This window comes from Piliocolobus tephrosceles, chromosome 1, assembly GCF_002776525.5.
Source record: "Piliocolobus tephrosceles isolate RC106 chromosome 1, ASM277652v3, whole genome shotgun sequence".
Taxonomy (NCBI): domain Eukaryota; kingdom Metazoa; phylum Chordata; class Mammalia; order Primates; family Cercopithecidae; genus Piliocolobus; species Piliocolobus tephrosceles.
Window position 1 is genome coordinate 120,999,188 of NC_045434.1, and position 16,681 is coordinate 121,015,868.

Here is a 16,681-nt window from a genome sequence, read left to right on the forward strand (position 1 = left end):
AAGCCAAGATCGCGCCATTGCACTCCAGCTTGGGCAAGAAGAGCGAAACTCCATCTCAAAAAAAAGAAAAAGAAAAAGAAAAATCAACTGTATTTCTACATACTAGCAATGAACATATGGACATAAATACCATTTATAATTGCTAAAAAAAAAAAAAGTACTTAGGTGTAAATTTAACAAAAAAGGACTTGCATCCAGAAAACTATGCAATGCTGATGAAATAAATCAAAGAAGATCTAAATAAATTAAAAGACCTATCATGTTTATGGATTAGAAGACTCAACAATAGTAAAGATGTCAATTCTCCCCAAATCGATATAGAAGATTAACATACTTCCTATTAAAATCCCAGAAACATTATCTGTAGACAGGCTTACTCTAAAATTTATATGAAAAGGAGAAGAAAGTGGAATTGCTCAGAATATTTTGTTAAAGAAGGAGAAAGTGGAAGGAATCACTCTTCCAATGTTAAGGCTCACTATATGGGTTCAGTAATCAAGAGAGGGTGGTACTGAAGGAAGGAGACACATAGGTCAATGGAACAGAACAGAGAACAAAGAAATAGATCAACATAAATATATCCAAATGATTTTTGATACTGCTATAGAAACAATTCAGTAGAGAAATTGAATTTTCAACAAAAATGGTACTGAAGCAACTGGGCATGCATAGGCCAAAAAAAAGAAGCTTGACCTAAGTCTCACACATTATGAAATAAACAAAAAACCTCAAAATCCATCACAGACTTAAATATGAATGTAAAACTATAAACTTTTTAGGAAAAAAATATGAGAAATCATCGAGTCTAGGGATAAACTAAGAGTCTTAGACAATATCAAAAAGAAAAAAGTGATAAAAGGGATTTCATCAAAATTTAAAACTTTTATTCTCTAAAAGACCCTATTAAAAGGATGAAAAGACAAGTTATAGACTGAAAAAAAACTTGAAAAACATTTATCAGACAAAAGACTAGTATCTATAATATACAAAGATAGACCTTAGTCATCAAGAAAAAGCAAATTAAAACTCTAAAGCAAGTTACCACTTTAAAAAATCTAATGGCTTAAATTTAAGAGACTGACAAACCATTGCTGATGAGAACATAAACAGGCCTATCTACTTTGGAAAACTGTTTAATAATTCTAACACTGAATGCACACATACCCAACTGTTCCACTCACAGGTATATCTCTAACAGATAGGTGTACCAAAAGATATGAAATAGCTATTGAAGCTGAATCGCTTTTCGTATATTTATTGGCCATGTGTACATTCTCTTCTATGAAGTATCTTTTCGTGTTTCTTACACATTTTTTATCAGATTGTCTTTTTATTGTTAATTTGTAGGATTCTAAGTATTCTGGGTACTAGTAAGGTGCCCATTATTATGTGATGCAAATATTCTCCTACTCTTGTGGTTTTCATTTTCACTCTCTTAACAGTGTCTTTGATGAAGAGAATTTTACAATTTCAACTCAGTTATAGGCAATGCTTTCTGTGTACCACTTAAGACATCTTCGTTAACTTCAAAGTATGAATATTATTTTATGCTATCTTCCAGAAGCTTTACTGATTTTTCTGTTACATTTAGATCAACAACTCATCAGGAATTCCTTTAAAAAAATAGGTTGTGAGATAGGAGCCAAGGTTCTTTTTTTCCCCATATGCATATCCAGTTGACCCAGCAGAATTTACTAAAAAGACCTTTTCCTGTTGCTCTATCATGTCACCTTTATCATAAATCAAGTGTCTGTATATGTCTGAATTTGTTTCTGCACTTTATATTCTATTCTATTGGTTAATTTCTCTGTTTTGACACCAATACCTCAACATCATAATTGCTGCAGTTTTAAAATGAATCCATGTCTGGGAGTGTAAACCCTCCAGCTTTGATCTTATTCAAGATAATCTTTATCTTTTCATTTATTTATAACTTCTTTAATTTCTCTCAATAAAAAAAAATTTCTTTGGTTTTCTGTGTAGAGATATTGCACATCTCTAACCTGAAGTTACTGGATACACTGTAAATGGTATAATTTTTTAGGTTTTATTTCTAATTGTTTAAGGCTAGTATATGGAATTACAACTGATTGTGCTCCTGTGTAACCACAACCCAAGATACAGAACATTTCCAACACTCTAGAAAGTTCCATCATGCTTTTTTGGGGGGTCAGTTTTCCCTGACATACCTCAGAAGCAATTGCTTTCTGATTTCTATCACCACAGAATGGTTTTGCTTGTTCTTGGGCTTTATCTATACAGCATGTACTATTTTATGTCTGGCTTTTCTTCCCCTCTTACAATAATATGATATTCATCTATGTTGAGTATATCAGTAATTCATTCTTTTTTATTGCTGGTTAGTATTTCATTTTATGAACATATTATGATATATTCACTTATAAATTGTTGATGGACATTTGGATGATTTCTAATTTGGGGCTATTATGAATAAAGCAACTGTGAATATTCTTGTACAAGTCTTTTTGTGGACAAATGTTTTCATTTCCCTTATTTAAATACCTAGGAATGAAATCATTGGGTCATAGGGTTAAATATAGATTAACATTATGAGAAACTGCCAAATAATTATACACCAATCGGTTAACACATGAGAGTTCCAGTTGCTCCATATCTTTGCCAGCATTTTGTAGTAAAACTTCTTTTTTGTTTGTCATTTTGGTTGACATAAAAAAGTATCTCATTGTGGTTTCAATTTCTATTTCCCTGATGGCTAATGATGTTGGACATCTTTTCATATACATATATTACCTTTTGTGAGATATCCGGTCAAGGCTTTTGCCCATTAAAAAATTAACTTTTAAAATTGCTTCTTCATAGTTTTATTACATGTATACAAGTCTTTTGTCAGATACGTATACTGTGTGCCTTTTAATTAGCCATATTTTAAAATTGTGCTAAAATTTTTGAAAATTGACTTTGTATCCTGCAATCTTACAGGATTTCTAAGTTTTTGGTTTTTTTTAATTGCATTGGTTAAGATTTCCAGTATAATATTAAAAGTAGTGAGAGCAGACACCCTTGTTTTGTTCCTGATCTTACAGGAAAAGCATCACCATTAAATATAATTTTATATAATTTTAGCTGTAGAGTTTTCATAGATTATTTTTATCTGAATGAGGACATTTCCTTCTGTTTCTAGTTTATTGAAAGTTTATATTAAAAATGGGTACTAAACTTTGTCAAATTTTTGTACATCTATTGAGATAATCACATAATTTTTCTACTTTTTTTGTTAATGTGGTGAATTATATTGATTTTCTAATACTGAACCATGATGGTCATGATGTACTATCTTTTTTATATAGCTGGATTTGATATGCAGTGTTTCTTTAGGAACTCTGTGCTTATGATCATGAGGAATATTCACCATCTGTATATCATTTTGGAAGAATTTCTGTTCAAATCATTTACCTATTTTATATTAAGTTGTTTTCTTGAGTTTTGAGAGTTCTCTATATGCAGCTTAAGTATCTATAAATTTAAAAATCTTTCTTCAGCCTAGAGTGCCTTTGCCTCATAACTCTAATTTCTTCTCTTACTATTTTGAGATATGGCAGAGAGAAAGAGTATAATAGGGAGGTTGGAGGGAGTACACAGCCATGAAACATGAGGGCTGTGTTATCTGACACCCTGAGAAAGCTAGGTGACCCTGATTGCTAGAATTCTCTGCTATATCTCCTCCCCTTGTGAGCTGTACTTAGCAGAATGTCTGGGGCAATAGGTACAGAGATACCTATTAAATGACAAGCAATAATTTTAAGACATTGATTAAATGGTTTAAAGAACTAGGCTTAGGAGTAGTTGGTTTTTTTTTTTTTTTTTTTTTGAGACGGAGTCTCACTCTGTCGCCCAGGCTGGAGTGCAGTGGCCGGATCTCAGCTCACTGCAAGCTCCGCCTCCCGGGTTTACGCCATTCTCCTGCCTCAGCCTCCTGAGTAGCTGGGACTACAGGCGCCCGCCACCTCGCCCGGCTAGTTTTTTGTATTTTTAGTAGAGATGGGGTTTCACCGTGTTAGCCAGGATGGTCTCGAACTCCTGACCTCGTGATCCAGTTGGTTTTTTAACCCTAAGACCATTTCTTCAACTTCAGTAATTAATATAATGAAAACCTGGCAGATACATGGCACAAAGCTCCAGGCTACAGGCACACAAAATGCAAAACAGAGAAACAGAGGAAGACAATGGCTGAGAATCTGATCAAGAATAAAGCTCCAAAATAACAGAATTATTTTATATGTACCTCACAGGTAAAAACAGATAAATCCCTGTCTTTGTAATGATCCTGTCCTTGCATATTTTTCTAATGCATTCATTATACTTCTGCATCATTCTTTTAAGCTAAAGTATAACCGCTTATTTTTCAGCACTTCTTAATCAGTTATTACCTCTAGGATTGGCAACTAAAGTAATTCATTCCTCAGCAGGCTCAAATCCTCTTATTCATTTCAGATGCTAAGAGTTTACTTATGGTATCTTCCTATGAAATTCATGATCATTTCTTCATGAATTCACACATGATCATGATCATTAAAACTGGAAAGGAATAATTACATTTAAATTGGAAATAACTAATTATATGGAAAAGAATGCTATTCAAAAGAGAGCCGTCAGCCGGGCATAGTGGCTCACACCCATAATCCCTGCACTTTGGGAAGTCAACGTGGGAGGATTGCTTCAGCCCAGGAGTTCAAAACCAGCCTGGGCAACATAGTGAGACCCCCGTCTCTACAAAAAATAAAAAATTAAAATTAAAATAAAATAGGGTCAACCCAGCATAAAAAGAAAAAAAAAATGAAGTTTCAGTAAAAGATATCACTAATGAATAGTATTTCAGAACTGGACCTAGATCTACCAGTACGAACTTCATCTTCTCATTTTATTAATGAATACACTGAGATACGTTGTACCATTCTAAGAAGAAAGGATTGTGTCCTACAGTTTAAATCTCTCTATCTCTTGGGCTGAGGCTGGACAAAAAGTTAATGAATGAATGGCTATGGGAATAAATGAATGAGTGAATAAATAAGTATTCTTCTAAATAATGGTCATAAAGCTAGTTAGTGGCAGAGTCAGAAATAAAACCCAGTTCTCCTCCTTTTTTCTTCTGTGGTAACTTTCTGGGTAAATTCGTAAGTTGTAGCTACATTAGCAGTTTAGTTAGTTGTCAGGAGAACAGCAATCTTACCAAAATCACTGAGTGACCTTAATTGTGTTTTTCTTTTTCCCATTATGCTTTAAGACATGCAAACAAAAGAAAAGAATGAAAAGTGCCAAGTGGGATGTCATAAGAAAATTGCACTGTAGCCAGATCACACATAGAAAATGACAGAAAAAGGGTAGGCAGAGATGGCTCTGTGATTTTCTTCTCACTCTCACCTGATCTAAGAGATATAAAAGGTACAAAGTTAGAATGCATTAGCTGTCAAATCAACAATATTCTATTAGAGGCACACACTTCTCTTAACAATGGAGCCATTTTATAACCACAGGCTGACATGGTCCACAACCAGGGGAACAAGAGGTAGAAAAGATCAAGGACAGGATATAATGTGATAATGGGGACAATATACTTACTCCTCCAGAAAGTGCTGTTGGGGTCCTATAATAGAACCTGGCCGGCATATTCTAATCCAAGCAATTATTTCAGCGTGTGTAAACCTGTAGTGTTTCATTACATAACAGGCTATCAATGTCCCTGTTCTTCCAAGACCAGCTGTAAGAGAGGGAAACAGAATAATAAATATGAAGTCTAGCAAATGCTCCCACAAAAACACTGAAATCAAACCTTGCCCAGAAACTGCTCTGCATTCAAGTGTGACGATATTATCAACAGCTACTAAACCTAATTGCTATCATGTAAAACTCATTTTTTCTTTAAACAATGGAAAGGGCAAAATGAAGCTGCCATACATTTGGGGGCAAGAAAGTGATGTGATAAAAAGCAAACGGGTCTGGCAGCAGCATTACTGGCTGGATTGGAAAAGCCAGAGATGAAAGCAAGAGAGATGAGATGGAAAGCAGGGGCAGGGAAGCAAGGATGGCTGAAGGAGGTTGGGATGAGGATGGAAAGGGATGAGGCCGAGCAAATGCAATAAAGAGGAAAAGATGAATTAGAAATCCATTAGGACTGGGTCACAGGGAAAGTTATAGGTAAGTGACATTTCTGACCTAGAAAACTGGTACAATGTTGACTTCATCCATGAAAACATTTAGTTAGAAAAAGAAATAGGGGGAAAAAATGTGTGTATGTGCGTGTGTGTGTGTGTAAAACAAAACAAAGTAGGGGAACGTTGATAGTTTCATTTTTTACATGTTCAAGAATCTTTTGCTTTTGAGGGGACCTTTGTCAGCTTTCCCTGATCAAACAATAAAGGTAGTTTTCTCTTATCTCCCAGTACTTGGGAGCACACAGTACTTCAGCAAATCTAAGACTACCGTCGTGTAGTATCTAAGTTCCACTAAGAAAGAAAAAAATTAAACTATGACATGCTATCAATTTTAAGATGAATACTAATTTCAGAAATGTTAAAATGTGAAAAAGGTATGTCTTTAAATCTGTGTTCCTCACCCTTTTTTACAGTATTGTTCCTTCCAGAAGCCTCTTTAGATATTTTATTCCTGATCAATCCAAATGAAATTTCACTGTCACAGATAGACTGCATATCTGTTTACGTAAATCTGTGCTTTATAAAAAAAAAAAAGTTTTTCATTCTGCCAAAACAACAATTTTGTCCCCTTGGGGGCAATATTCTTGGATTGAGAATATATATTGAAAATGCAAATTAAAGAACAATCAATCTGATGTCTACAAATGCCTGACATTTTCTTCCCATTAACCTTTCCTTTTTTTTTTTTTAGACTGATTTCACTGCTGTTGCCCAGGCTGGAGTACAATGGTGCGATCTCCGCTCACCGCAACCTCCGCCTCCCGGGTTCAAGCGATCCTCCTGCCTCAGCCTCCTGAGTAGCTGGGATTACAGGCGTGCACCACCATACCCGGCCAATTTTGTATTTTTAGTAGAGACAGGGTTTCTCCATGTTGGTCAGTCTGGTCTCGAACTCCTGACCTCAGGTGATCTGCCCTCCTTGGCCTCCCAAAGTGCTAGGATTACAGGCGTGAGCCACAGCTCCTGGCTAACCCTTCCTTTTTAAGAAGTATTCATACTCTGTTTTATTAGATGAGGTGTGTGTATGTTCTGTTTTAATCTGAAGGGACTCTTGTCCCAGATCAAACATCAATGTTCTTTAGAGGCGTGAGGTTTAATTATGGTCTCAGTGGGGCTCCCCGTTGTTTACGATTAAGAGTTCTGAGTAATTTGCCTTCTATTTCACCCAGTGCCTATCATTGTTAATTCCCTAGATGCCTGGCAAGACTACAAGCAACCGTATAGATAAAACACAGGTGACATCCTGGAGCAGAAGCCAGAGCCCAGTGAGTTTCCAGAGTTCTTCCTTCAAGTCACCAATTTGGGTGTCTATCTGGAGAGAAAAGGGCCTTCCTTATGGAGACAACACTGTCTGTTACTGCTCCCCCTTGTGCAAAGACCTGGATGGCTCCCTCACTTAGGCTCCTGTTCACACTCACAACCAAAAAGGAGGTGCAGGAAATTTTCCAATTTCTCTGAAACTAAAGCAGCTTCCCCCTTTTAAAAAAAGTCTATAATTTTGATCTATAAAAAGAACGTACTTAGCACTCAATAGTTAGGAGCTCTTACCACAACTGAACAGAATAGGAACATTTCACTAAGTTTCTATAAAAACTTTAACAAAATTTTTAAAGCATTTGTAATTAAAGGGCTCCCTGCCACAGCATGACAAGATGTTGAAAAGTGTTCTATTTATACCAAGTCAAACACCAATTGCTTTACAGTTCCAGGCATTTTCTGAAAGCCCTATAGAACATCAATAATCACATACTGGAATATCACAACGTTGCTGTATTTTAGATTATTATTTGTGGTAGAGAATTTCAAGAATTGATAGCCATCTCTTTTATCAACCACAAAGTGAAATGCAGATATTGAAATGTAATCCCCAGCAAATTGGTTTCTAGTTTATCTCTGTATAAAATACTTTATGTTGAGGCATGACATACTCATTCCCTTTTCAGTAGCTACCAAAGTTCATCTGACATAGGAAAGATTCTTTCTCCCTCCTTCTTTTAGTTCAATTAAAAGACTGAGTGTTGCTTGAATTCCCAGCAAATTAAGCTGACTTAATCAGGGCAGATGTCAAAATAATTAACAAGCCTATAGTAGATAAGTATGCTGTGAAAAGCAATACAGCTGTAATTAAACCAAAGGTGTAATCCCTATAAAAGAACCCTTTATGTGCGTGCAAGTGGAAGAAAACGAAATAAAACACTCTCAAAAAGACATCACCACATGTAAATGTGACTGTCCTATACAAGAACTGAATTCAATGTTAAAGATTCTGATTTAATATAAAAACATCTACAATACAGACTGGGTACAGTGGCTCACACCTGTAATCCCAGCACTTTGGGAGGCTGAGGCAGGTGGATCATCTGAGGTCAGGAGTTCAAGACCAGCCAACATGGCAAAAGCCCATCTCTACTAAAACTATAAAAAATTAGCCAGGAGTGGTGGCGGGCACCCATAATTCCAGACACGTGGGAGGCTGAGGCAGGAGAATTGGTCGAACCCAGGAGGCAGAGGCTGCAGTGAGCCAAGATCACGCTATTGCACTCCAGCCTGGATGACAGAGCGAGACTCTCTTTCTCCAAAAAAAAAAAAAAAAGAGGAAAGAAAAGAAAAAAAAGGAATCTGTAATATAAAATAAATACATATATTTTTTAAATGGTAAACATTCACAGGTCAAGGATATAGAGAAAATATCTGTAATAAGAATGTTTAACACCAGAGAGTTTTATTTGCGTAAGGTCTCTCAGGTGAGAAATACTATCAAGAAACACACTGAGTTTTAATGAAAGCTTTGCAGTTCTTCTCCTTTGATTTTGTCAGTCCAAGATACGGATGGCTAATCCACAGATAAACTCTATGACGTAGTAATAATAAAACTACTTGAACTAGGAAATAAGGCCAAATTAATCTCAGGAAAAAAATACAATTTTTATGGCACAAAACTAAACTTTGAAAGAGAAGATAGGATTATTTCCTGCTAAACATTGATATAAATGCTCCCATTAGCTCTCAAGTTCTACTGATGTTTAAAATATGTGACAGGTGGGCTTTTTCTTGGACCTGGGCAATACTGAACAAAATGCAATGGAAAAACAAACAGGGTGCAAATGAATCACATGGGGACAAGCCAACACACTGCCACCCTACTGTGGCCTGAAAGCAGCACCCACAAATGAGCCAGCAAGTGACACCTTCCTAACAGACTCCAAGCCAGAGACAAGACATCCCATAAAGCCAGGGCCCATCCTGCTAGCTAACCGGGTGGTTAGGGAGGGAGAGCTCTGTCCACCCAGGAGGAGGCAGTCTGGCCTGGGGAGCCCTCCTCCAAACCCAGGCCACGTGCTGCTCATTTCCATCTCTCCGGGTCTCTGGGAAACCGCAGCTTCCCATTTCTGCTCACATGTTCACAAAGTACCTCCACCTACTCAAATCTTAAACATAGAAACAAGGGCCTACAAAACGGCATTTTAATTTCTGTCAGAACCAAAGCCATACTCGTCTGAATAAGTCAGTTACAGCAGCACTAGGCACATGAAAAGAACAGCACCCTCCCCAACACCTACTAGATGATTAGCATAAAATGAGAGGGAAACCGGGTCTAGCCCCAAAACCACGAGCACAGCACCACCCAGCGACACTAGGAGGAGCTGCGCGTGAGGAACTCCAGGCTCCAGCCCAGGGCGGCCCAAGAGATTTCTCCTCGCTGAAATCAAAGACACAGTAAAATATCTGGAATATTTCCAGTATTATCCACACTGAAAGATCTGGAGTGGAATGGATTTTGAGCCTCCTTTAAGTCTAACAAGTAAGCTTAGAGCAAATGGCATGTCATATTTTCTGAGTAGCTGACATAGGGTTGCCAGATAAAATACAGAATGCATGTTCCCTGCAATATTTGGGACACACGTATACTTTTTGTTTTTAAAGTATTCATTGTTTATCTAATATTCAAATTTAATTAGGCAGCCTGTATTTTTATTTGCTATATCTGGCAATCCTAAACCTTCTATACTCTGAACAACTCCTGCCCCAAAGTATCCACCTCTAGAGATCAGGTATTTGCAAAACCACTCTTTAAGTTCATTCCAAGAGGCAGCATCACATCAGCAGCATTGTAAGCTAGCCGATTGTCCCTAGCAACAGGCATGGAAGACACTCTGCTCCATGAAGCCAAAGACTAGCAGGGGAGGGATGGGCAGAGACTGGAATGGGGGTCCAGATAACTGGGTCACAAAACAGAACCACGACAGTGCAAGAGGATGGAGAAGAGATGAGCAATTCTGAAAAAAAAACAAAGGAGAGAGGAAAACTAACAACCCTTGCCTCTTGAGAATTTCACCTGTTTAAAGGTGTTCCTGCAGCCTAAGGACACTGCTACTGTAATTTCCCCTCATTGTAGCACATGGACCTGGAAAGGTAAAGTCTGAAAAACTGGCATATCAAGAAAGCCACACCAACACCAATTGTCCATACCCAAGCAATCGTTTCTTTAAGAAGGGGTTACAAAAATGAGTTTGTGTCCCAGTTGTCTCAAATTAAAAACCTCATTGTGTTCTAAGACACTAAACAGGTTTTGTTTTATGTTATTCGCTCTTCTTCGGCCTGCCCCTTCGATAAGCGCAGCCGCCACCACCGAGGCCTTGCACACACCTTTGCAGTGAACGGCGATGGCCCCTTCGGTGTTCTCACAGATGTTCAGGAACCTTCGCACGATGTTGTCACTGGGTGTGCTGCCATCTATGAAGAAGAGGTCATAGTGCTCGAAGCCAGCGTCTGTGAAGCGCTTTGCCTCATAAATCTTTTTGTTCAGCCTCACAACTGCAGTCACATTATGCTTTTTGAAATAAGGAAAGTAGGCTTCAGGGGCGTGAAGAGGATAACCTAAAGGAAGAAAGGAGCAGTAAGCAAAAGGCATGCATTTCATCTTCCATAACCCAGAAATACAAAACTCTCAACAATGAAGTGTATAAATCTCAACAAAGCTTGGGAGGAAAGGGTGTTGCGTGAGAGAAAAGGTCACAGCAAGCTCCTAAAAGCATCAATCTTCATAACTGTAAGCACCATAGGAGGTTAAAAAGAAAACTTCTCTAAGTACTGGAAATACATCATTAAAGTTCAAAATCTCAACCTCTAGATTCGAATCCTGGGAGCATACTCTTCCGACTCCCAACGCAAAGGCATTCTTGAAGTACTCAAATGTGCATAACAGACCTAGAATGGTTCTTGGTGACTTTATTCTCCCTTGAGCTTTATTTGCCACTTGACAAATATTTTTCAACTACAGCTAAAGCTTTTTTGCCATATGTAGAGTTTTAATTTGTAGTACAATGCTCCCCAAAAGCAACTATTATTAAGTACCTACTATGTACAAGTCACAATTGCATATCATTTCAAATTCTCAAAACCATCTCTTAAGGATGGCTAACTCCATTTAACATATTAAGAAACTAAAAGGGGGGTGTTGGGGAGATATTGGTCAAAGAAAACAAAATTTCAGTTAGAAAGGAGTATGTCCCAGAGATCTATTGTACAACATGGTGACTATAATAACAATGTATTGTATACTTGAAAGTCATTTAGAAAGCAGAATTTAAGTCTTCTCACCACAAAAAAAAAAATATGTGAATACTTAAGTAAAACTTGACTTAGCCATTCTACAATGTATACATATTTCAAAACTTGTTGTACACCATAAATATATAATTTTTATCAATTAAAATAGAAACATTTTTTAGTTAAAAACAAAAAGAATAACTTTTGTGGATACCTCCTTTTTTTTGAGGGAGGAAGATGCTCCGTCTTTAAACCCCCTTTTATTTTTGAGCGGCTCCACCATCATGTGAGTAATCCTGGGAGCTATGCAGTCAGCTGGGTTACAGACCTAGCCTTAGCTCATCAGCCAAGGCGACCACTGGGGGCGCTGGCCATTGCAGGCCTTGCTTGGCAGCTCCAAAGGTTCAGGGGACTAAGTTCCCAGCACACTGATGGCCACATCTGTAACCCATTCAGGATTCATTGATCCCTAACATACCAGCTGAGTGAAATTATCTCAGTTGGAACCCATTCACGATGATAGGTTCCAGGGGTGGCGGCAGCCAGCAAAGTGAATCAGACTGTTTCCGTGCTGTGTCCTTGGCTGTATTTCCTGCTGCCTTGGATCCCTGTTACGCTAGTCAGCTCTCAGCTCCAAGCCAACTCTCTGATGCTCTGTGACACTGGGGCTGGAGTCCATATACGTCTTACATTTCCCAGAATACCTTTCTATCTGACTTCCTATTGGTTGTAAAAATGGGAGGCACCAAAGCGCAACCTGAGGAGGAGGAAGGAACTTCTTCCTGTCCTCCTGGCAGCATCACTTCAGCAGCAGAAAACAGGAGCAGCCAGAGTTCTCAGCTTACTTTGGCTCTCATACCACTATCCTGCTGCACTCACCTCTGAGGCTGGAGCCCTCACGGTCTCCACTCCTCAGCCGCCAAATCCAAACACCAGCTGTGTGGCATTCCCTTCAGAGGTCAGAGCACCAACCTTCTGGCTCCTCCTCAGAGCTCCCAGGTTCTGCTAACTCCACTTTTGTCTCTTTTGTCCCCCCAGCCTTAAAGGTACTAGCTGTTTTCTCCAACATATTCTGGTTTCTTCAGTGTTGCCTTTTTACTTTTTAGTCTTTTTTGAAACAAACTCCTTGTATTAAATTTTTATGTTTGACATGCCTGGTGTGGTTCCCATTTTCCCACTTGGGTCCTGTTCATCTTTTAAGCCTAGTTCTCCAGCCTTCTCTTAAAGTCTATGAGCCACCCAACGTATTCCAAAAACTGCCTTTTACCAGAGTTAGACAGCCCTAACTGGTACACTTGGCCAGGTCACACAAAGGACGAAGACAGAATTGGAAGGCAGGACCAATTAATCCACAGCTCAGTATGTGATTTGCACAGGCCATGTTGCTTTTGAGCAAAGAGGTAATACACTGCTTATTTAAAATCTTCTTTGTAGAAACAAAAACATATACAAACATGGAGAAAACATGCTTTTCTAACTGCAAAAATCAAGTCTGTTTTCCTAGTTGGTTTACTTGCTCAAATTCTTTCCCTGCAACAGATTTACAGCCTAAAGCAAAAAGAGAACTGTAGTTGGCATTAAGAAATAACAGTTTTTCTATCATGTGAGGAATGGGGAGGAGAAGGGCTCATAAACACCTGGAAAGCCTGCCCTGGGTGTGGCAGGCTGGTGACAGCTTCTGCCTCCAGGTTGCTAGCATGCCTGGGACGGCAATTGCCTAACCCCTTCCTCCCTGCAACAAAGGCTGCAAGAATCTCTCCTTTCATATATGAATTTCCATCATGAGTAAATGGCAGCATAGCTAATATGCCTAAATAGAATATTAAGAGAAACGATGTACATCTCTTTTGAGAAAAAAACACTGGACAAAAATTGTCCAAATATGGCAACAGGGCACTGAAATAACAATAACAACAATAATTGTACCTAACATTTATCAAGCACTTACTATGTGCTAGCCACTATGCTAACTGCTTTATGTGGATTATCTCATTAAAACCTGCAATTACTCAATTTCTGGTGCCTGGAAAAGCTGGCCCATACACACACAACTAGTAACAGGTACAGCCAGTATTTCAATCCTGACAGTCAGATTCCAACACCCGTGCTGGGGCTAATTTCAAGTAAGATTCAACTTGATTCCATCTGTTAAGGCTCCAAATAAGAGAACATGATATGAGCATGAGCGGTTAGAGTTGGTGAGCAGGTTTTACAAAAATCCGTAAAACTGTTCAGAATAAATTATAACAAACAGTGAAAATGTCCTATGACCTGTGAACAACTGTGTGTGGCTTTTACGGATGTAAGTGGGTGCTTTTTGTGAGAGACTGGTTTTAGCAATGTGTGAAACGTGCCGACCCAGAGCTGATGGAGCCTTCATCCGACCCTTACTCCATCTGGCCACAAGATGGTGCCCCGCCATCACTGAACCACAACAAAGTCCTGGCGTTGAGCTGACCAAACACATGAACAGGGTATCAGAGTCAAAAGAGATTTCTTTATTCATCTCTTCCCAGGCCCTCATTTTAAAGTTTGAAAACTGAAGAACAGCAGAGTCAAATGACTAGTCCGCTCAGTCATTATTAAAAGTAAAAACTGCAAAATGAGCAGGCAAATGTAGAAAGACATAAAATCTGTTGATTAGGCTAGTTAATGATAAAAAAGTAACCATAATACCTATCTAATAAATGCCTATTATGTGTGCCCGATACTCTGCAAGGCACTTCATATAACATCTCTAATCCTCACTAGGTGCCTGCAGTGAGCATCATATTTCTCCCACTGTGATACACAAGAAAACTGATGCTCAGAGAAGTTGTGGAACTCACTGAAGTTCACGCAGCCAAAAAGGAATGAAGCCAGGCTTCACCCTGCCCAGGCTCTTTACTAAACGGGACACTGGGCTTCTCTCATTAAAGGAGCAGGCTAATGCCTCAAATTGTTGGGATTCTCAGTCTGAAGCTATCTTTCTGTGTGTGTAAGAGACAGAGAGTGTGTGTGTGTGTGTTTAAATAGAAGTGAGAATGACAGTGACACTTAAGAGACATTTTTACAGAAAATCTGAAATCCAAAATATCTGTTTCATTCTGTTGTTATCCATCACTTATCAATTCAAAATTGTTTAACAAAAAAAAAGTAGGGTTCTTCTCTTCCCCACTGTCAAAACAATGTGAATCAAAATGGCTAAAAGAAACTCCTAGTGTTCCCTGTTGACACAAACACACACTTAAGGCTCTTATAATACATTCTGCCCAGATCCCAAGATTTTACAGCTTCCTTTAGCTACCTCCTAGCAACAGCTTTTTGATCATTTTTTTAAAACCTCAGCTTTTCTACCAACGAACCTCTAAAATGACTTTCAGCCTCCTCAGAAAAACAAAGGTTTCTCAATTCAAAAAAAAAAAAAAAAAAATTACCAAGATGTCACTGTAATTGGATCAGGTTTATTAATTCCATCACAAAATTATTTTCTCAACTTCAAAAAGAATTTACAAAGTTAAAGTCCTTTACAAAAAAATATAGTGAAGCTTCTAGTGAATATCAGATCTTAAAATGGAAATTCCAGTAAAATAGCAATATTTTACCAATGGCAGCCTTAAATGAAATTGTTCTAGGCATCATAAAAGCTGACAAAGATGAAATAAATGTACATTCAGACTTTTTTATGTCAATATGAGAGGGCACAATATATGCATAGACTAAAATATGCATATAGAGCAATATCTTAAAGGGATTATTTCTTGATTATATTATATTTTTAAAGAGCTTTACTCTTTATATTGCTTAAACTTTCTAGAGTGAGTGTGTACATCCTCTATAATAAAATTTAAAAGAACACAGAATTGAGAATTAAATAGACCAATGTTTGAATGCACATGCCAACAATTACTGGCCTATGAACCTGGACAAGTTAGGTAATTCCTGTACGCCTCTAGCTTCTTTTCCATAAAATAGATCCCACCTGCTCCAGAGGGTTGTTCTGATCATTAAATAGATGATGTGTGTGCAAGAGACTTAGCAGGTAAGCGAATGGTAGCTATAATTTTTCCCTGTATTAAATACAGGACCAAAAAATGTTTTAAATATATTTGACACTTATAACTTATTATACAAAATATGCATATCCTTCTATCTAGTGATTCTATTTCTAACAATTTAGAGAAGAAACTACAGCTGCAAAAAGATGTATGAACATCTATGCCAACCACAGCAGTTTTTAAAAAGTGAAAAACTGTTCATCTGGTTAAATAGATAATGAAATTTAAAAAGAAAAAAAAAGAATAAGAATAAGTGAAAAACAACTTAGATCTCATTCAAAAATAAATTAACAGGCTGGGCTCAGTGGCTTAAATCTGTAATGCTAGTGCTTTGGGAGGCAGGAGGATCGCATGAGCCCAGGAGTTCAAGATCAGCCTGGGCAACATACAGACCTCATCTCTACTAAAAACTAAAAAAAACAAAAAAATCTGCCAGGTATGGTGGGATATGCCTTGTAGTCCCAGCTACTTGGGAGGCTGAGGCAGGAAGATCATTTGAGGACAGGAGTTCAAGGTTGCAATGAGCTATGATCACACCATTGCACTCCAGCTTGGGCAACAAAGCAAGAGCCTGTCTCTAAAAAAACAAAAGCAAAAACCAAAAATAAATTAAGACAATATGGCACAGTCATATGATAGAATAATATGCAATGCAATCATGGAAAATGATTACATGGATCTACATTTACTGCTATAGAAAGAAGTCGTGATATGTTAAGGGAAGAAACCTGGCTGTAAGATAGTAACTATGTTATGATCCCACTTCTGTTAAAAAAAAATAATATTTTTAAAACGCATGTATCCATAGAATACACAATGTCTATATACATAAAAATATTTTAAATGGCTTTTACAATTATACCTCTCAATTTCTCATTAAGAAAACATAGTCAAACACATGAA

The 16,681-nt window shown here is 37.8% G+C and overlaps 1 protein-coding gene across 4 annotated transcripts in view; it reads right to left on the minus strand.

Moving 5' to 3' along the window:
* CDC14A (cell division cycle 14A) overlaps positions 1-16,681 on the minus strand; it is a 169,613-nt gene that overhangs the window by 47,629 nt on the left and 105,303 nt on the right. For all 4 annotated transcript variants that reach the window (XM_023191294.2, XM_023191296.3, XM_023191293.3 and 1 more), the window contains 2 exons: positions 10,839-11,069; positions 5,599-5,737 (listed from right to left, as the gene is read on the minus strand). In XM_023191294.2, coding sequence (XP_023047062.1) covers positions 5,599-5,737; positions 10,839-11,069 — 370 coding nt within the window. The remainder of the gene's footprint in view (positions 1-5,598; positions 5,738-10,838; positions 11,070-16,681) is intronic.